Genomic DNA, 22,392 nt, shown 5'->3' with positions numbered 1-22,392 from the left:
GAAAACCGAGAGACATTTTGTTCGACTTTAAGCGGTTGAACATTATGCACGAACAAACAGACTCGAGCGTGAAATATAAAAGCCGATCAATCCATTCTCAATCGATTAATTGATAAGGGTGAAGCGGCGAAATAAAATAAACGCAAATGAGCTAAATGCCATGCCTAGTCCTGTGGTATTAAATTGTTGCATGGAGGAACAAAAAGGATTACTTGGAGGCATTTTTCCGTATGCAATTTTCCCTGAAAATATGCGATAGATAGGGCCACAAAGAGCCTCATTTGAGTACACGGTAATTGGGAAACAGGCATAGCATTTGATCCTAGAATGGGAATTCGATGGGCCCGATAGCAAGGGTCCTTAGAAATTTAAATTTTAAATAACTTATGTGAGTGAAAATCGTACGTATCAACCACTAAGTTGGATAAACAATGTGTACATTAAGATGTGTCTTCAAATTGACATTATTCACGTGAGTTGGCACACACCACCATTTACAAGATATCATCTAACAGTATTTTATCTTATAAGTGCCTAACAATCTCTTATTAAAAATTAGCAAAATTATACGTGAACAGGGTATGAATATATTCCTAAACTAAATCCAAACACTTAAAATAAACTTTCTCGTGTTCGCCATCGTTGTTACACGCGCTGCTCACCTTGTCGGTGGGTATATTAACTTCCGAGATCTCGTTATGTCTCAGGTCAATGGTGAGGTGGTGTGAGTTGGGCAGCTCCAGGTATCCCTCCTTCTGAACATAGTTTTCGGGCGAATCCTTGAGGCGTTTCAGCGTAAACTCAGTGATACCGTTGACGAAGAACAGGGTGTCGAACGACACTCTCTTGATCATATTGTGGCTAAAATCCACGCGCTGTAGTTTGGGAAGACTCTTGAAGTATGTCGGTATGGCGGTGATTTTGTTGTGCGCCAGATTGAGCACCTGATGGAAGTTGGAGCGAAGCAGCGATTCAATAAATTTATGATTGCGGGACATGACCGTTTGCGATGAACTTCCAACGAGAGACAGTATTTGCGAAATATACAAAATGGCATCCAAATTCAAATCTATCAGCTTTAAATCAACCAAATCTTTACACCAAAACATAGGATTCAAACCCTAAACACTGGTAAGTTCTTGCGACAGCTGAGATTGGTACTGAAGGTTCTGGTACTGAGGTACGGTGTCCTTGCCCCATTCTGATACCCATGTTGGGGCAACTAGATTTTGGGGTTTTATGTAATTCATACTATTGGCGGGTGGATTCGATTCAATAGGTTTTTTCCCAGTTCTACCGGTTCTCGGCATAAGAACCGGAATAGAGACGAAAAACATCGGTTCTGCAACACCCGGGTGCTAATATTAAGCAAAGGGGTTTTCGAAACCTGCATAAGGTCCTAATGTTCGCTGTAAAGATCCCATGAGAAAGTTTTTGAACCACTTCAATACACTGTGCACCCGTTCATACAAATCTGGGTCTCATTTTGTCAAAAAATTTAAACTGTTTGGCAGCACATTCCACAATTGTTCACCATGAGTTACCACCGATTTTAGTTCTAGTTTGTTAAATATTTTTTAGAAGAGCGATAAAGTAGAATGGAGAGTCAATTTTTAACGTCAAAAGAAGTAAAGACTCCATTCCTGAGTCTTGCAAGCCCCGCCAAACATTGTCCACATAGGAACCGGAGTCGATTGCTCTGAGCCTCCAGTATCTCCAATTTCTCAAGCAGACTCAGGCTCTCCGGCAGGTCCGATATCTGATTTACGCTGATGTTCAAATGGCATAAGTCCCTCGCCTCCTGGAACGCGCCAGCCTCCAGACGACCTATCTCGTTGCGACTGATGTCCAGGACCTTGAGTTTCCCGAATGGCTGTAGGGAAAACATTGATTTCAACTTGTTTCCCGAGACATTCAGTGAGATGAGGTTGGATAATCTCGACAAGACTACATCTGGGATGGATGCTAACGCCGTGTTTCTGATCCCTACATAACGGCAGCCTTTGCAATTGCCATCGAAGAGATTCTTAGGTACGTGAGACAGCGACGGACAGTCAATATCCAGATGTCCAATATTATTGAATTCTCTAAAATAGTGGCTACTTAGTCGAAACACCTTTAGATCTCCACAGTTTATTCTGATGTCCACGGTCACATTTATATTCCCGATGTCCGAAACCCTGTCTCCCATACGCACAGGTATGCGAAAATAGCCATTATCGGGTGGAGGACATCCCCGTATTCTCATACTTAATGTCTTTGAACGAGGAAGATCTACGATAGATAAGAATCGATAAGGATTGATCTCCGTGTCCATATCACAACTCAAATAGACATCAGCTTCTATTCCAAACTTTAAGTGAACCTTTCCATTGCCACAGTGAAGGGATATCGCGTCACTATTTGTGTAGCGAGTGCAGTTCAGTCCCTGGAAAATTGGCTTTGACAGCGAATCTTCAACTGAACCTCTAGCCACCACGGAAGCGTAAATCAAGAAAAAGTATACCCCAAGGGGAGATGGGAAAGTTGATTTATTTTGACGGAGATGGAATCATATAAGGTCTCTGCTTCTATAGCTATACATTCAAAGATAAATCCAATCAGCGATAAGATCATCAATAGGGGGTGGACTAGGATTTAGGGAGAATTGGAGACCTTGATCAAGAATAGTGATTTCGCGTGGGGAAACAAAACTGCAAGAGTGGGTTCATGCGATACTTGTGACTAGTTGGAACGTTGAAAACTAGGTCGTTTTTTAATAAAGTTCGTGTGGAAATACAAATTACTTTTTCAATTAAATATTTTGAGTAGATGCCATCCAGTTACGCCTCAGACAACAAATGTCAAGATAATGTTATACAAATGTTTCCGTCAATCATTCAAGTAAATACTTTTCTTTGTTCATAAAAGATAAAACCTAATGGTGAAAGCGAAGTGCTGGACAAATAAGATCATTTGGAAATATTAATATCATAAGGGGGCGAGACAAACGGGTTATCAGGGAGAGGACTTACCTCTAACCTTAACTGGTCGAATATAAACCAGTCGCACTCTTTCCAGGAATTCAATGGTGTACCCTCGAAGCATTCCGTGAGGGTCAAACCATTCCATGAGAGGTCCAAATGATTCAGCATCAGCATTTTCGCGAAATTCATTCCGGCCACAGGGAGCTCGAGTGCTTTGGATACGAGTGCGTTCCCCATGATGTTGTGCGACACATCTATCACCTCAATACTGTCGAATTCCAGGAAAAAGTACACATGGTGCGTGTATGATGTGATGATGTAATCATTTATGCGATTATAGCTGAGGTTGAGGTATTTGAGACTCTTGCCCACGTGATGCACGGGCGGGAAGTGATCCAGGCGATTGTGGGAAAGATCTATGGCGGATAGATTGGCGAGCCTGCTATGAAATAGTTCTTCTCTTTCGTATAAGAGCGCCTTGACCGAAGCATTTTCGTAAAACATCGGGGGGTCCTCCACCACTCCGATTTCGTTGTGCGATAGGTCGATCCTTCGCAAACAGAGCACGTGATGCAGGGTGTCCTGCGGGAGTCGGGAAAGTCTGTTCCCGGACAGGTTCAGTTCCGTCAGTCGCGGTAGGGACAGAATCGGAAGTGAAGTTAGCCGGTTCCCTCGAAGGTCCAAGACCATTGGCTCCCCTCTCCCGTCTGTCGTGTTGAGAGGCTCGAATATTTCATCTGGTAGGAACGCTATCGTATTGTGGCTCAGGTCAATCACTTTCAGTTGCTTCATCCCTGAGAAAAACCCAACCCCCAGGGTTCGGATTCGGTTTCTAGACAAGTCCAAGTGCTCCAGCAGAGGATTACTTTGGAACGTCTGCTCCGAGATACTTTCAATGAGGTTACCTGATATGACCACTGTACGCAAATTGATGTTGCGTCTGAAGAAGTCTGAAGGTATGGTCGATAGATTGTTGAGGGAGATGTCCACTTGTCGGAGGTCTTCCAAGTAATAGAGGAGGTCTTCCGGAATGGAAACAAGCTCATTATTTTTTAGGTTCAAGTACTGAGTGACCATTCCACGAAAGAGTGTCATAGGAACGGTCTCTTCGGCTATCTGGTTGATTATTTCCAGGTGCTTCAATTGATTCCCCTCCAGATTCAATCGTTCCAGGCTGGCAAGCCCCGCCAAACATTGTCCACATAGGAACCGGAGTCGATTGCTCTGAGCCTCCAGTATCTCCAATTTCTCAAGCAGACTCAGGCTCTCCGGCAGGTCCGATATCTGATTTACGCTGATGTTCAAATGGCATAAGTCCCTCGCCTCCTGGAACGCGCCAGCCTCCAGACGACCTATCTCGTTGCGACTGATGTCCAGGACCTTGAGTTTCCCGAATGGCTGTAGGGAAAACATTGATTTCAACTTGTTTCCCGAGACATTCAGTGAGATGAGGTTGGATAATCTCGACAAGACTACATCTGGGATGGATGCTAACGCCGTGTTTCTGATCCCTACATAACGGCAGCCTTTGCAATTGCCATCGAAGAGATTCTTAGGTACGTGAGACAGCGACGGACAGTCAATATCCAGATGTCCAATATTATTGAATTCTCTAAAATAGTGGCTACTTAGTCGAAACACCTTTAGATCTCCACAGTTTATTCTGATGTCCACGGTCACATTTATATTCCCGATGTCCGAAACCCTGTCTCCCATACGCACAGGTATGCGAAAATAGCCATTATCGGGTGGAGGACATCCCCGTATTCTCATACTTAATGTCTTTGAACGAGGAAGATCTACGATAGATAAGAATCGATAAGGATTGATCTCCGTGTCCATATCACAACTCAAATAGACATCAGCTTCTATTCCAAACTTTAAGTGAACCTTTCCATTGCCACAGTGAAGGGATATCGCGTCTCTATTTGTGTAGCGAGTGCAGTTCAGTCCCTGGAAAATTGGCTTTGACAGCGAATCTTCAACTGAACCTCTAGCCACCACGGAAGCGTAAATCAAGAAAAAGTACACCCCAAGGGGACACATGGCTTCATCAAAACGATCTCACACTTTTACCTTTCGCACACAGAGATATTAATAATTGTGGGGAGCCTTTATCATGTTAATAAGAGGTGAAATAACCATTTGATTGTATCCTATTTGCGACAAATCTTGGAATTTATTCCCCTTCTCCACAAGATACCCGCGGAAATCTCGAATGATATATATATTTGGATGATAAATGCGACCTATCACATTGCCGCTAATGTGTAGTCCCAGGAGTTTTCAATGTGTCTACGAGGAAAACATCGATTTTAACTCAATTTCTTCGCATCATTTATTTCAACTCATGAAGTAAATACCGGCCACATTGAGGAAAACTTCTGTTTTTAAGAATGATTGCAAAAGATGTAGTTGAATAGTGTGGGAAGCGAAATCCAATCACAAATCTGTCTTATTCTTTCAAATTCGTCCAAAAAAATATACTCCCAAATCCTTTACTAAACCCTCGCTGATGATACTTTCTGCACCGGATTCACTTTGATTTAGGCATTGTAGTCATAGCCTAAACTGAGCTTTACTTAATTGCCTAGCTTAAATATTTTTAGACATTCTTTTACAGTGTTGCCTAGCATTGATGAGCCTTGCTTGAATGTTATTCTAAAACTCAGAAATAGAATATGTCATTGTGATTAGGGATGAAATTTGTCCACCCGTTGTTGAAATTCTTATAAAATTCACGTCAGAATAAAGGTGTGTGAAATATAAATTTGGAATTTTAATGAAGTTAAGGGATACAATGAACTTCTAGTAGAGAGTAGTGTGACAGTGTTAACTCGTATGTTTGCGGCGTCGTGTGGACAATCTCCCTTACATTTTGTCATTTTTTGAAGTTTCCCTTTTTCAATATGGGAAAAAATTATTTAAGAAGTATTTAAAATTAAATTTTCTATCTCTCTGGAAAAAATAATACTTTATGTGAAATCTCTGGCTCTCTGTGATATTTCTCGATATGTACCTGATTTCTTGCCTCTTCGATTTCCCTGAAATTTGCGGATTCCGGTTTTCACAATCGTTCACCACATTCGACTAACCACAAGAGAAGTGAGCCAACTAAATCAAAATCACTATTCAACCAGGGAGGCTGATTTTATTAAGAAGATGGTAAAGCAATACTGATTCCTGAGCGCCCAATGATGCATGTGTGTAATTCACTCATAGATTAACGGAGTGCGCCTTGCCAAGCATATCCTATTGGTTCCTTGGTTGCATATTTGGTTTTTCAGGACGATCTCAGCACATGTGTATATGAAACACAATGTATGACTGAGTGTATGGTACAGAAGCGTCAAAAGTAGGCAATGACAGGGTTCTTTGGCAGAATTTATCGTGAAAAGTGTATTGTTTGGGAGAACAGGTTGGTATGTTGGCTAGTGTGCTAATTCCCCCTCAATGAGTCAAGAGTTCGATCCCAGCGGTGGCCAGACTTTCCAGTGGTATCCCTACTTGAGTTGCTGCGTGGAGACTACTTCAAGCCATCCGCCAGATGGGACATAAAATTGTCGACTCCTTCGCACTTTACGTTCCGAGTGGAATAATGCCGACGCCGGGTTTCTCTCCACCCTTTCCCAATCCCTTCGGAATTCTACCTGAACCGAATTACCCACTGCTCCCTAACTAACGGTGCAAATGTCCTCAGGTGTAGAATACCTCACCAAATGACTACTAATAGGGTGTTGCCTCTCAGAATGACTTGAAATTAGGAAGCTTATTTGACCTTATTCTACAGAGATGGAATGAGCGAAAGCTATCGATCTATGTTTTTACGTATGTCAACATGTTTTGCTCTTATGTGCTGCCGACGCATGAACCGATTTGATAGCCCAAAGGTGCCTTGAATATCACTGCTCCACGAGTTTGGGTTGTTGTATCGGTTCACTTGACCAGTTGGGTGATATTTTAACATTACGCGAAGCCAAAGAGGGTGTTGCGCTTTCCGATCCTTCTCCCCTGGTGGTGTCAAGCACTTGCGGTCGGTGAATTACATCCTTCGAGATTCCTGACTCCACCTCACTGTGGAAGAAAGAAAAGAATAAGGAATGAATGTGGAGGGGGACGTCTGTTTCGTACAATCCAATTACACATTTACCTCAAAAACAGACATACAAGATCACATTCACCGAACCAGCGTTCTCAGGCATCCACACTCTTCAAGACATGTCAATTCGTCCCAGGTTTTCTGCCTATTAAAATGTTTTCGACGGCCTCTAACTACTATTTCGTTACACGCATTGAATCGATTCCCCATTCCTATATTATCTTATTTCCTTCCAAATTTCATTGTACTTTTACCTACTTTCATGCCGTTCAAATTCTCTGTTAAAGCACTATCTTCAGCATCAGTACCTCTCTCAATATTTCCTCTTGTTCAATTTCTCTGCCATCTTCGGATTTCACCAACCTGCTTCCTCTCTGCTCCCGTCATTACTCAAACTAAGTCTCCAAACCAAGATCATCTTCCTGCATCAATAATAAGGTTTTGGATTCATACAGCGCTCCGTTCAATATTAACTACTTCATTAATATTTTCTTTGCTTCCTCATTTCTTATAACTGACATAAACTCCCTTCTTGCAAAAGCGTCTTTCGTTGACGCTTTTTCTTACTAACGTTGCAACTACAACGCACCCTGACCTGAAACAGATTGCCCATACACGTGAACTACTCCATCTGCTCTAGTTCATCCCCTCCCATACACGATGGCAGTTATCAACAGGAGCTAACCAAAATTACCCGGAGGCATCCCGTGGTGCCGAGACCTGGACCTCCAGTCAGCAGCCCAACGCTCAACCAATTGGGCTATCACGTCCCCTTCTTTACTTAAACATATATATATATATATATATATATATATATATATATATATATATATATATATATATATATATATATATATATATATATATATATATATATATATATATATATATACACACACACACGAGGGTCATCCGGAAAGTAGTACCCCTTCGTGAAATAAAGACACAAAAGTAAATATTAACAAACATAAAAAATTTTATTTGAAAGAGGATACTTTAAACTACTTCTCAACATAATCTCCAAGCAAATTAAGGCATTTGTCATAACGTGTGACAAGTTTCTGTATTCCTGCTGCATAGTCCTTCGCCGCCAGCTCATTGAGATACGCGAGGGACCCATCTTGCACAAATTTTTGCATAATGCAGATGGTGTTTAACAATTTCATGAACAATTGTTCGAGAAACATTGGGAAAATGCTCACAGATGTCATCAATTGTGACGCGCCGATCGTTCCTCACGAATTCGTCAACTGAGCTCACCAGTTGGTCTGTAATGACAGACGGTCTCCCCGAACGCTCATCGTCGTGTGTGTTCCCCCTCCCCATGTTGAAGTTGCGACACCACCGCCGAACAGACGACTCGTCCATTACATTGTCTCCATACACCTCCTTTAATTGGCGATGAATATCACATGGGCGAACGTTTCTTGCATTGAGGAATTTAATCACTGCCCTCACTTCACAACTGGCGGCGTTCTCAATTTTTTTAAACATTGTAAACAATCACAGAAACAACACAGGCAATGCTAGCGTCACGCAACTTGGCTCAGAGAAGGCAGACAAGCCACTGAAGCTATCTGACCTCGTCCAGCGGCTACTCGCGTCGTCAGCACTTCATGCGGCACGAACGGGTACTACTTTCCGGATGACCCTCGTATATATATATATATATATATATGTGTGTGTGTGTGTGCGTGTGTGTGTACATATGTATATATATATATATATATATATATACACTTTGTACATATTTACACAAACACAGGAATGGTGGGGAAGATGGAATCGAACACATCACAAGCGTAAACAACGTTTCCTTGACCGAGACACCAACCATGGATCTTCGACCTGCCTGACCAATGCTCAAGCCATCGATGAGAGGTAAATTACTCTAAAATCTGCAGGGGGGTTTGTGTAACCACTTTTCGTGGCCAGATTTCGTCCTGTGTTCGTCCATTATATGTATTCCTATCTCTTTTCCTTACAGTTGTGTCAATGTGAATGAATATATAAATATAAATAAATTAATAAGTGTATATATATATATATATATATAAAATAAATTGGACAGCAACAAACAAAAAATATAGAAACTCATAAAATGAACGCTCACACGTTATTTCAAAATATAGAGAACTTCTCTATCTTCCGATTAAGACGGAGTAGAATTCCGTCGAAATTATCAATAAATAACGTGTGAGTGTTCATTTTATGTGTTTCTATATTGTTTGTTTGCTGCTGTCCAATTTATTATCCGGCACTTCCGTGTTACGTCGACGAAATCATCTTTATATATATATATATATATATATATATATATATATATATATATATAGATATATATATATATATATATATATATATATATATATATATATATATATATATATATATCCCTTCCCCGGACTACAACCTTGACGTGGTGGAAGGGCTTGTGCGTTCCGATGACCCCTAGAGCTGTGCTGGCGGGAGTAATAAAATTTGCTCCTGGTAAAGTCACCCATGCCAGATAGGTCGAAGGTTAGGAGCCAGACGAAAGGTAGTCCACGCAGCGTCTATTCCTCAGTGAGGCGGCTGCAATGGTGTCCTACCCCAGTGGAGCGGCCAGTAAGTGATGGTGTCACGTTAAAAATACTATTGAGGAAGGATCCGGGAAGCCACCTCAATTATCATTCCCAAGATTTAAATGATGGACAATGCAGAGATTTTGAGTCCTGGCAACTCTGGGGCTCGGCCCAATCGGCCATGTGTCGTGCCCGGCAGCTGGGGAAGGCAAGGCTTCCGCGGTCGTTATCCCACGAAACTCTTGCAAGGGAAAACCAGCAGCAGCAGGACAGAAAACGCAGGAGAAGAAGACCAAATTAGTTAGAATAGGAACGTGGAATCTTGAACAATGATGAGGACAGGGAAATTGGAGAATATTAAGCGAGAGATGGAAAGGGGAAATATAGATATTTTAGGTCTATGCGAGGTGAGATGGAAGGATAGCGGGGATTACTGGAGTGATAATTATAGAATAATATACAGCAGCGGGGACGATAGCCAACGAGGGGTTGCCATAGTACTAAATGAAGAGGTAGGAAGAAGCGTAGTCAACATTGAGCAGGTAACGGATAGATTATTACTAGTAGAGATAAAAGCAGAACCGACGAACTTGGTTATTATTCAGGGATACATGCCACCGAGCAACCATAAGGATAAAGAGGTCGATAGGAGATAAGATCGGTCAGAGGACATAATCGCGTGTGATCCCGCAGAGAAACATTTGATAGTTATGGGGGATTCGAATGCGATGGTAGGCGAAGGAAGAGATGGTTATGAAGTGGGGGACTACGGTTTAGGCACGAGGAATGACCGCGGGGAGAAAGAAGTTGAGTTCTGCAGGAGACAGGGGTTAGCCATCACCAACACTTGGTTTAGACACCACAAAAGACGCAGGTATACATGGATAATGCCAGGTGACTCAGAAAGGTACCACCTAGATTATATTATGGTTAGACACAGGTTTAGGAACAGTGAGATAAATTCGCACAGTTCCCGGGAGCGGATGCGGACTCTGACCACCATTTAGTTGTTATGAAATGTAGCGTCCGTTTCAAAAGATAACGCAGGGGCGGCGGGTTAGAAAATGGAATGTAGAAGCATTAAATGGTTTGAAAAGGAAGGATTACAAAAAGGCGGCAGAAGAAAACATGGAGGATGGTAAAGAGCTAAGTACTTTCGAAGAAAAATGGGGAAGGATTAAGGAAGGGTTATCGAAGGCCGCGAAAGACACTATTGGAACCGTTACTGCGAAAAGGGCTAGGAAACCACGGATCACGGACCATTGATGACAAAGATGGATGAGCGGAGAAAATGGAAGAATGTAAACACAGAATTAGGCAAAACGAAACACAAAGAATTAAGCAATAAATTGAGGCGGGCAAAAAATAAAGCAAATGAAGCATGGTGGAAGACGCAGTGCGAGGATATGGAAAGTTTGCAGAGGAAGGGTGAAATTGGTGCGCTGTACAGCAAAGCTAAATCTTTATCGGGAAGTAAGAAAGGGAGATCTATGCTAACAGTAAGAGATAAGGCGGATAAGATAATAGTTATCGCAGGAAAGATCCAAGAGAGTTGGAAGGAATATATAGAAGAACTGTTTTGTAAAGAACTTCGAACAACAAAGTTAGACATTGAAAAAGAATATGACGTAGAGGAAGATAGCTTAGTTCCAGGCATAGTCGACGACGAGATAGAAAGGGCATTAAGGGAGATAAAATTAAATAAGGCCGTGGGGGTGGATAACATTCCCGTGGAACTTTTAAAATGCTTAGGAAAATGTGGGAGGAAGAGGCTATATGGGCTGATTCGTAGTATCTATGAGGAAGGAATCTGGCCGGTAGACTTTGTGAGACCAGTTTTAGTTCCAATAACAATAAGTTTGATATCCCACGCAGCTAAAGTTGTCCTCAGGATCATAAACAAAAGGATAGAGAGTAGGGAAAATGATTACTTAGGGGACGATCAGTTTGGGTTTAGGAAGGGAAGAGGTACGCGTGATGCCATTGCAGTAATGAGATTATTAATCGAGACGAATATACAATACAACCAGGAGGTATTTGCCTGTTTCGTAGATTTCGAAAAAGCGTTTGATAGAGTAAATTGGGAAAAACTAATGAGTATATTGCAGAAAATAGGAATAGATTGGAGGGAAAGGAGGCTAATCCGCAACCTGTACATGTCTCAGACTGCTCAGGTGCCAGTGGGGAACGGGGAGTCCGGTTGGGCAGTGTTAGGAAGAGGTGTAAGGCAGTGTTGCCCATTATTATGGTTCCTTTAAGCCCTCGCGATTTGCAATCGTGAGTGTTTTAAGGAAGCATGATGTGGTGACCAGATTCAACTGCGTCACCAAGATAGCTGACACCCTACCCGGACCCAAGGATGAAATTTCACCGTTAATATCAGAAGACGTGTACCACGTGCCATGCTCCTGTGGCAAATGGTACATCGGTGAAACATGCAGAGCGCTGAAAACACACATGAGTAAACATCAGAGAGCAACCAAGACCGAACAGTTAAGAGCATCGGCCATCGTTGAGCCCGCCTGGAGTGAACCTGGACACTATTCTGTTCGATGACGCTAAAATAACAGCGGAAGAAGAAAAATATTTCCCGAGGATAATTAGAGGCCATTGAAATCGTTAAAATGCCAGAAAACGTTAACAGAGAGGATTGATATCCAATCCACAGTGCGTGGAAAAGAATTATTCCGCGCAAATATGAGGACCTTCCCTGATTGGCCGAAGAAATTTCCCAGTATTGGCGCCGGATTTTCCCTATATAAAACGGGACAACGAGCTTCTTTCCATTCTGGACCTGAGGACGCCAGCAGGATAGCTGGCGAAACTGTTGTGAATTTAAACGACATACGCGGACGCAGCCCGAAAAATGTGGAAATCACCTACTCATCGCCGCGGAAACATGCGAACGAAAATTGATGAAGGGGGTTTTGACCAGCAGTGGGATGTTGAAGACTGTGATAGAGGGGAGAATGTTTCGCAAACCAGGAAAGGGAAGGAACAGGATAGGGATGTTGGACGGGATGAAGGGAGGAAGAAGGTACTCAGAGATGAAGAGCGACCTGATGGAGAGGAGGATGTTTTGTTTTGCTAGGAGTCACAAAATATTTATTTAGGAGCTGTGTCCATCCAAAAACCTACCTTAACCGGTTGATTACATAATAATAATTATATATAAAAACACAGATGTAGATTTTTAGACCATAGAGACACAAAGAAAGGACACTCACAATATGTTATTTGACGTTTCGACGGCTAGGCCGTCGTCTTCAGAATGGCGTTCTCGGAGAAGAGCGGAGAGGACATGTGCGGGGGAGAAGTGAGGGAAGGAGAGGTAAGGGACCAACAGGAAATGAACAAGGGGGTGGGGGGATATGTAGGCAGCCATATGATGCATTCAGTGGGCTTGGTTCAGCCCGGGCGGTTTGAATGATTGGGCCACCCAGATATGCGTCATCTCGCGGGTTCTCACATCTATTATACTAGCAGATTTGGGAAGGATTTCAATCGCCGAAACGGAGAAGTAGTCGTCAAAAGATTGATTGTGGGAAGCAGTGTGAGGAGGGATGGGATAATTAAGAAAGGTGGGAGATTAGGTGGAATATCGGTGGTTATTCATGCGGAGGGAAAGTGCGGTCGTGCATTCGCCCACATAGAAAGAAGGGCAGAAGTTACAGGAGAGGCGATATATAATATTTTTTGAGGTACAGGTGGCGACCGGTTGGGAGTTGTTACTGAGTGAGGGGGAGGGTCTTAGGAGATGACAACATTGACAGCGTGGGCGGTTGCATGGTGCGGATAGGGGCGGGGGAGAGACGGGGGTGCTCGCAGTTGGTTTTGTGGACTTGAAGATGTCACGCAAGTTCGACGGGTGTTTAAACGAAACAGAAGGACAATGTGGGAATAAAAGTGATGTGGAGTGAATGTTATTAATAATTGGGAAGTGGTGACGGATTAAATGTTTAATTTTGTGTGCTCCGGGGAATAAAGTGGCAAGATTAGGGCATTTTGGGCGGTTTGGTTTGGGAGGGGAGTGTATTGGGTTGACGCTTTGAGGATTTTACTGTTCAGTAGTGTTTCAGGGTACCCACATTTTCTGAGAGAGTCATGTAGCTGGTCCAAGTATTTCTGTTGCGAGGGGGTGTTGTTGCAGAAACGGAAGCCACGGATTGAGAGTGAGAATGGGATGGAGCGCTTTGTGTGAAGTGGATGGCAGCTGTCGAAATGAAGATACTGTTGCTTATTGGTTGGTTTAATGTGGACTTAGGTGTAAAACGTATTGTTTTGGAGGTGAATGTCGATATCTAGGAAAGTGATATTCGAGTCGGACATAGAAGAAGTGAAAGATACTGAGGAGGAGGAGTTGAGAGAGGAAATAAAAGATGATAAAGTTTCGCGTCCGTGGGGCCAAGGGAGGAAAATATCATCGATATAGCGGGCCCAGAAGAGTGGTTTTGAGGGTTTGTTGTTGCAGGAAGTCAAGTTCTAGTTTACCCCTAAAAAGATTGGCGTATGCAGGAGCCATACGCGTGCCCATTGCAGTGCCTTTTATTTGTAAATATATTTTGTCGTTGAAATGAAAAGCATTTTTGGTGAGAACGATTTGGCTCAGTTCGATGAGGAAATCTGTGGATGGGGTGTGTAGTGTGGATCGTAGGGAGAGGTAATATTGCATGGCTTCTAAGCCTTCTTTGTGGGGAATGGGGGTGTACAGAGATGTAACGTCTATCGTGGCCATGAGATTGGTCGTGTTGTGCGGAATTGGGATTGAGTGTAGACGTTCCAGAAAGTGGTTCGAGTCTTTAATGTAAGAAGGGAGTGAAGTGGCTATTGGTTTAAGGTGGTGGTCTATTAATGCGAAGATTCGTTCAGTGGGTGAGTTGATGCTGGAGACAATAGGGCGTCCGGGGTTATTGGTTTTGTGGATTTTGGGTAGCAATTAGAAATGGGGGGTCTTAGGATTAGGTGGCGAAAGAATGGAGATATCTTTGGGGGAGTGACCTTCTTTAGGACCGAAATTGGATAGAAAAGAGAGAATATCCTTTTGATATGAAGATCCGTGTGTGCGTGTGTGCGTGTGTGTGTGTGAGCGTGTGTGTGAAAATACCTTCGAAATGGAACGCTCTTTGGCGACGCACATCCGATGGATTACGGAATGGAATACGATAAGCCAGTGTTCACATCCGCATTTGCTTTGACTCCGTTCCACCCCACGTACCTATTTTCCTTTTGCACCTCGCCCTCCGTTCCATTCTAAATCCTGCTCCCCTTTTTCTCCTGCCAGATTTGCGTTTCTCCCAACAACCATCGCCGTAAAACTTTCCCAATTCTTCTCCACACACCAACGTCTCTAGAGGGTATCTTCCCAAAATATCAGTACTGTGTATTTTCATCCGTGTATTTCTCATTTTTTAGTGGTACGGTTCATCAAACAAATGCTATCAAACAAAAAGGATTGAGTCGGTGACAGGAATCACAAGTACACATGAATAATGCCAATCATCTTGAAAGTGTGAAATCTTCTCGAATTAGATCATCAGCAAAAGTCCGATTCAAAAATGTAAATCATGCAGATCATAAAATTATTGAAACCGCGTTCGTAATATCGCCATCTACTCACCTCCCAGCTCTGTGAACATTCCCCATGGTTCTCGACGCGGAAGAATCCTCAGACACTCCCAGCGCTTAGATATCACATGGGAAAATTTTGCTGCTATAAATACGGGAACTAATTTTGGCCCTGCGTTTTACGATGCCACTTCCGAAATTTATCCCACTTACTTGGTTTAGGAGATTGGATAGCAGCAATCAAGCGAGTCATTGTGTCGCCTTTGTTCACATGCTGAGGAATGAAAGTAATGTAAATCCCATTCCTGCCTAATTCGTGAACAAATATGATATGAATATACAGTTTTAAAGCAATCCGAGGTTCTTACGTATTTCCGACATAAGTATTTTGGATGACACTCTAGGCGCCAATCGGGATCAGAAAATTAATGTAGTACATGTATTTCAAGGCAAGGAGGGTTGCTTCCAACGTGTTAGTGTTTTAGTACTCATTCCACCAACTGGACGGTGGCTCCAAACCATAACACCTAATTGTACGTATGCTCTGGGAATCAATGCAACAATTTCAGAGTGTAAAAATCATTCGAACCCAGATCCCTCAATATCTGGTCGAGTGCTTTAGCCAGTTAAGCTATCGAGGCGTCCTCTTAAACTCTGACATGAAAGGCTCTGCTCCCTCAGGGCGAATGATTTTTACACTCTGAAATTGTTGCATTGAAATGCACATTAGCGGATGACTCCGTTAAAAGTTACTGTTGCGGCATCTCCCGCAGTTTCTTTTGAAGTATGCTTTGGGAAATTTGAAACTTTTCTTAGTGGTATGTTTATGAATTCAATATTGTTAAATGTGCTTTCCAACAATATGAAATATTGCTGCGTGGGTTTTCGCGGCGGTGGTTTTAAGTATTCTGCATTGTCGGGTTTCACCGCGTCGTTGTTTGACTCCGGCAACAGTTTCGCCGAAGTTGCATTCGGCGTCTTCAGGTCGAAGATGCTGACATCTCTGAATCAAACAACGATGCTGTGAAACCCGACAATGCAGAATACTTCAATATGAAATATTACTGGTCAAGAATGCACATTTTATTCATTACTTAAATGATGCAAGGGACAAATGAGAAAGCATTCTTAATCAACCTCCTAAAAGTGAGTGTCAATAACTCGGCTGTTTACTTTACCCTACCTGTTCCTCGGGGCCTCCTCGCGCTCCCTTTGGCCTTCCCCGTCTTCTTTCCTCAAAACGATCGGCAAGACCAAGCGCGGCCGACGGGCGGGCGTGGACTGAATGGGGGGGGAGTCGGCCATCCCCTGGAAATGGCGCGACTTCCTCCGACGCGACCGCAAGCGCACCAATCGCGACGGATGCAATCCAACCGCGAAATTGACGGCGGCGATTGTGCTTCCCCCTCTTGCAGCGAGTGAGCAGTGTTGATGAGAAGAGTACTGAAATGAAGTATACAGCGAGACTGAGTCACACCAACTCACTCATTTCATTGGGAAGAAGTTCAGCATTTCTTAAGCTGTGTCCATCGGGAAGTCTACATAATCCGTTGGAATACTGTTATTAATTAATCAGCGATTCGCGATGAATGCAAAGCGGGTTGAATTTTAATTATGAAATTCCTTGGATAAGGGAAGATGCTTTAAAGGGCCTCCCCCGAACATTAAATTCTTCTTCTTTTTCTTCTAGAGGAAGATATAACGTGATTTATCGAATTATATCTACGTATCAATAATCACAAGAAACCCAAATTCATGAGATCCTCTAGAAATAGGAAAACTAAGTTAAATGTTCAAGTAGGATTTATACAAAGTAATGAGATTGTAATTTCCACAAATTTTGATTTCGTGCACACGGTTCAATGTTTATGCATCATCAGCAGGTACAATGCAAGTTTAAAACTCTCAATAATGCGAACACCGTGGAGTGGGGTGAGTGAAAGAGAGAGATTGGCGGGAGACGTATGTCGTTGTTCGTTGTGCGGGACTCGTGGTTACCATAGGTATGGAAGTTTAGCGCTAAGAAGGGAGAATGATGTCCCAAGACATTAAAATTTCCCCGTTCTCTTCTGTTGAATGATTTTCAATTGTCAGCAAGTATCGATGATTCCGGGGAACATTGAAACACTCCGTAAGAGAGGAAAGGCGGTGAAATATTACAAATGTACAGCATTGCGTAATGATGCCTTTCTGCAACTTAAAGCTTTTCATGTACACACACACACGCACACGCGCACACACGCACAAACACACACACACACATTATTAGGTAATCTACGGACACAGCTATTAACATACCTACTAAATAAATAATTTGTGACTCCTAACAAAACACAAGATCCAGGATCCTACTCTACAGGTTGAACAGCAACGGTGATAATGGGCAAATCTGCCCTACACGTCTTCCTAACACTGCCCATCCGGACTCCCTGTTCCCCACTCGCACCTGAGCAGTCTGAGACATGTACAGGTTGCGGATTAGCCTCCTTTCCTTCCAATCTATTCCTATTTTCATCAATATGCTCATTACTTTTTCCCAAATTCACTCTATCAAACGCTTTTTCGAAAGCTACGAAACAGTCAAATACCTCCTGGTTGCATTCTATATTCCTCTCGATTAATAATCTCATTACTGCAATGGCATCACGCGTACCTCTCCCCTTCCTAAACCCAAACTGATCATCCCCTAAGTAATCATTTGCCCTACTCTCTATCCTTTTGCTTATGATCCTGAGAACAACTTTAGCTGCGTGGGATATCAAACTTATTGCCCTGTAAGTCCTCACATTGTGTAGCCTTTACCTTTTTCGGAATAGGAACTAAAACTGGTCTCACAAAGTCTTCCGGCCAGATTCCTTCCTCATAGATACTGCGAATGAGCCCATATAGCCTCTTCCTCCCAATTTTTCTTAAACATTTTGATAGTTCAGCGGGAACGGTCACGGCCATATTTAGCTTCATCCATCCCCACGGCCTTATCTAGCTTCATCTCCCTCGATGCCCTTTCTATCTCATCGTCGAGTATGCCTGGCCATCGCAAGGGGCGTTTCTAGTGTGACACACAAAGGGTATTGGGGAAAGTCAGAATAAATGCGCCGAGTCTTACCTAAACAATCGTATATTATACAACATCAGTCATATTACACCATTTAAATAAGTATAAGTAATTTATGAATGGCTAGACCCTCGGTAAACCAACGCGAGTACGGACAACATTAAAATGGCCGAACATAACCTGGGACAGGGCAAAGGCAGGGTGGACGCGGTCACGAAGCACGTAACCTAGGCAGAGCCCTCGTCTGAAGTTGAGTCAGCAATAGGACACGCTGTCGCGACAAGTGCAACGCAGCCGAAGCATCGTATTCTACCGGTCACCGCCAGATAACCAACTGACTGATATTCGCCCCGTGATCAGGGTTTTTATGCTCAATTTAGGAGCCAGGGGAGGAATACTCTGTCCCATACTTGAAACATTGTCGTTGGTCACGTGGGAGATTCGGAGGAGCCAGGGAAGGAATACCATGCTGCATACTTGCGACATAGTGTCTTTGGTCACTTGGGGTGTTCTGAGGAGCCAGGGAAGGAATAGTATGTCGCATACTTGCGACATTACCCCAGCAGCAAATAAAATCAAGAGTCTAACCATTCGAGGAAAATTCTATGCACTAATTAAAAATTCAAAATACAAGATCTAATAAAACACTTGAACATAACCCAAAAATTCCAACAGCAAGAGAAGAAGGAAATGTTTTTCACAATCAGTGTTTCCCTTAAAAACAACGATTATTTACGTCACGATACTTATTCGGGAATGGTGGATCATTAGACACATTCAACATGTTAACAATATTATCGTTCTGGTGTCGGCTGACTATTCCTGGCAGGTATTGGGAGCCATCATCAGCCGAGCATCCGGAAGGTAAGGTAAAACTCCCCTGACCACGTAGTGGCGTTCTCAAAAATTGTAATGGGAATTTACGTTTAAATTAATCTCCTTCCTTATGCTGTAATACCAATGTCTAAGCTTCTCACTCTTAATGTGAATTGTATGGGGGGCCTTAATTATGTGCACACCACAACTCTGAGCTAGATTTTTACTGGTATATAAAGCCTTCAATACTGCATCCGCTGGTTTTTTGAACTTAGGTTAGGATGATTGGGCGAGCAGATGTAGGCTTTTCCCTTTGATCATTGTTCAGCGAATCCGGCAGGGAGGGGGACAAATTGCCTTTTCAAATCACTCACCGCCAGGTAAGGCGAATAATTCGGTCAATTAAATATTTTGATCACCATCTACCGATGGGGCCGGAAAGGGGTGAGCCTCAAAAATCGTACAAATCTGACCCTTTTGTTGCATGGGTAAAATGACGAGCAGGGCAAGCCTTCCAGAGTGCCGTACTATTTTCTCGTGATCCACCTTGTATAGGGATAAATGATTACACCAGGCCAAGCCTGGTGTAATCATTCGCTCCGCTCTCTGGATGGCCTTTTTTAGAAGACCGGGAGCAAGTATAGAAGGTGTTAGCACCCCATACTCGGCTAGCATCACCATATAGCTGAGTGGCTTAATGGGATAGCTGGGAAGGATATCGGGAGAGAGAGACAAAACTAATTTGTAACATAGTGAGAAGTTTTTGGGTTTGTAGTACAGCAGTGACCGATCCTTTATCACCGGTCAATTGAGCAGTCTTCTTTGAGATATCTTTGATTCGCGCATCCTGTACCTGCCAGAAAATGCAACCCCTATCCAAGCATATAATCCTCTGTTTGTACGGATGTGTTTGCCTATGGGACTTAAACTATTCACAGTTTACTTAAAATTAACACAGAAAATTCACATTTTATAACCACGTTCTTTGGAATTCCAAACGACTACGAAGTTCCTTGCACCGAGAGTTTTTCCTTCTGAGTCTTAAATTGTTCGTATTGACGACCAACCATAAGTCCAATGGCCGGTTTAAGGGCAAAAATAGCAAGATCACCAATGAATCACTTCTCACACAAAACACAGGGTACACTTACTAATTCTAAGCATAGAAACACTTAAACCTAATTCACAAGATACGAACTTATAAGAACTTATTTCGGCGTCAGGGCTTTCGGAAGCTAGCGCTCTTAGAGCCCACCGACGTCGATATAGAAATCGTCAGGCTTTATTGTCTTTTTTCCGGCCTGCAGTGGCACCCTTGGCCTCTACAGGCGAAGAGGGGATTCCACACTCTAAAGGAGCACAGTTGGGAGAGACTGAGGTACTAAACGGGTTCTCTATGGACTTTGATGGACTCGGGTCTCGATGGACCAGTAATGAAACCGGCGCTCTTCGTACCGATTCAACCACAACCTCTGGCTGGTCGAGATTTCCTGCAGGGGTAAGGGGTAGCCCTTCCTCCGGGAGTCCGCTCTCTTGGGAAGGCCACCAACTTTGGATCGTACCGGTCCTCTTCACAAGACTCCCGGGTCTTACCATGCAAATTTTTCCCCTCATGAGGCTCCATCGCCTCCGGTGGAGCTTTACTAAAATCGATACGCGACAAGTCTTTAATCGCGGAAGGGTCTGGCCAGAGGTTTTCGTCCTCAGCATCTACCCAGTTAGTGAGGGGTGCCTGAACTTCCACCCGGAATGGCACCCCCTCGACTGCATAGCCCCTTTTTAATATTTGCTCGCTGCTACGAATGACACAAAGTAATATGGGGACGGTGCCTTCAGATGACACTGAAGCAATGCTCGGCAGAACGGATAAATCACTCTCGCTTTGAACGACTCGCACTTCTTCGCCTTCAGCCATCTGACTCTTTACCTTTGACAATGCAATGGATAACGGCGGTACTCCAATAGATTCCACTAATACAATTTCGCTCGAACAGCCAATCCCGTTCCTAGCGCAGGTCTGAATTCCGCGAGCTTCGCCAACGCACAAGAGGGCTACAAATCTATCCTCTGTTACAGGCGGAAAAATATCTTCCCTTCTTACTTCCCTACAAAGATTTAGCTTTGCTGTACAGCGCACCAATTTCACCCTTCCTCTGCAAACTTTCCATATCCTCGCACTGCGTCTTGCAACATGCTTCCTTTGCTTTATTTGTTGCCCGCCTTAATTTATTATTTAACTCTTCGTACTTCATTTTGCCTAACTCTGTGTTTACGTTCTTTCATTTCCTCCTCTCATCCATCTTTGTAATCATCTCGTCTGTGTCCTATGGTTTCCTGGTCATTTTTCCATTAACGGTTCCTAGTGTCTTTTGTGGCTTTTGATATCCCTTTCTATATACATTGCCATTTTTCTTAAATGGTACCCAGCTCTTTACCGTCCTCCATGGCTTACTTTACAACCTACAGGTACAACCTTCCTGGTCATTCCATTTAACGCATTCCATTTCCCAGCCACCCCTGCCTTATCTTTTTGAAACGGACGCTACATTTCATAACAACTAAATTGTGGTCTGAGTCCGCATCCGCTCCCGGGAAGCTGTGCGAATTAATCACACTGTTCCTAAACCTGTGTCTAACCAGAATATAATCTAGCTGATAACTTTCTGGGTCACCTGGCATTTTCCATGTATACCTACGTCTTTTGTGGTGTCTAAACCAAGGATTGGTGATGACTAGCCCGTCTCGTGCAGAACCCAAGTACTTTCTCCCCTCGGTCATTCCTCGTGCCTAAACCGTAGTCCCCCACCTTATCACCATCTCTCCCTTCGCCTACCGTCGCATTCCAATCCCCCATCACTATCAAATGTTTCCCTGCGGGAACACACGAAATTATGTCCTCTAATTGATCGTATATCCTATCGACCTCTTCCTCTAAATGGTTGCTCGGTGGCATGTATACCTGAATAATAACCAAGTTCGTCGGTTCTGCTTTTATCTCTACTAGTAATAATCTATCCGTTACCTGCTCTATGTTGACTACGCTTCTTTCTGCCTCATTATTTAATACTATGGCCAACCCTTGTTGGCTCTTGTTCCCACCTCTGTATGTTATTCTATGATTATCACTTCGGTAATCCCCACTATCCTTTTATCTCACCTTGCATACACCTAAAACATCTATATTTCCCCTTTCCATTTCTTGTTTAAATATAGGAATAATTTTAGGAGATATACACCCCCTAAAATCTATTTTTAGCTCTTGTATCAAATGATGCCATAACGCATCGCACCAATAGGCATCGGAGGAATAGTACCTTGTATTTGTAT

At 43.1% G+C, this 22,392-nt stretch overlaps 1 protein-coding gene across 1 annotated transcript; it reads right to left on the bottom strand.

Annotated features, from left to right (window-relative positions):
• Positions 1–662: 662 nt before the first annotated feature.
• LOC139686462 (insulin-like growth factor-binding protein complex acid labile subunit) lies at positions 663–5,321 on the bottom strand (the record flags this gene model as incomplete). The annotated part of the gene is made up of 2 exons (XM_071583645.1): positions 3,015–5,321; positions 663–944 (listed from the first exon to the last, which is right to left on the bottom strand). Coding segments are annotated over exons 1-2 (2,280 nt in total), but the record flags the coding sequence as incomplete, so codon positions are not given.
• Positions 5,322–22,392: the final 17,071 nt, after the last annotated feature.

Source organism: Hetaerina americana, unplaced genomic scaffold, assembly GCF_022747635.1.
Source record: "Hetaerina americana unplaced genomic scaffold, ioHetAmer1.1.p SCAF_1408, whole genome shotgun sequence".
In the NCBI taxonomy this organism is placed as follows: Eukaryota; Metazoa; Arthropoda; class Insecta; order Odonata; family Calopterygidae; genus Hetaerina; species Hetaerina americana.
This window is presented reverse-complemented; position numbering and strand designations above follow the sequence as displayed.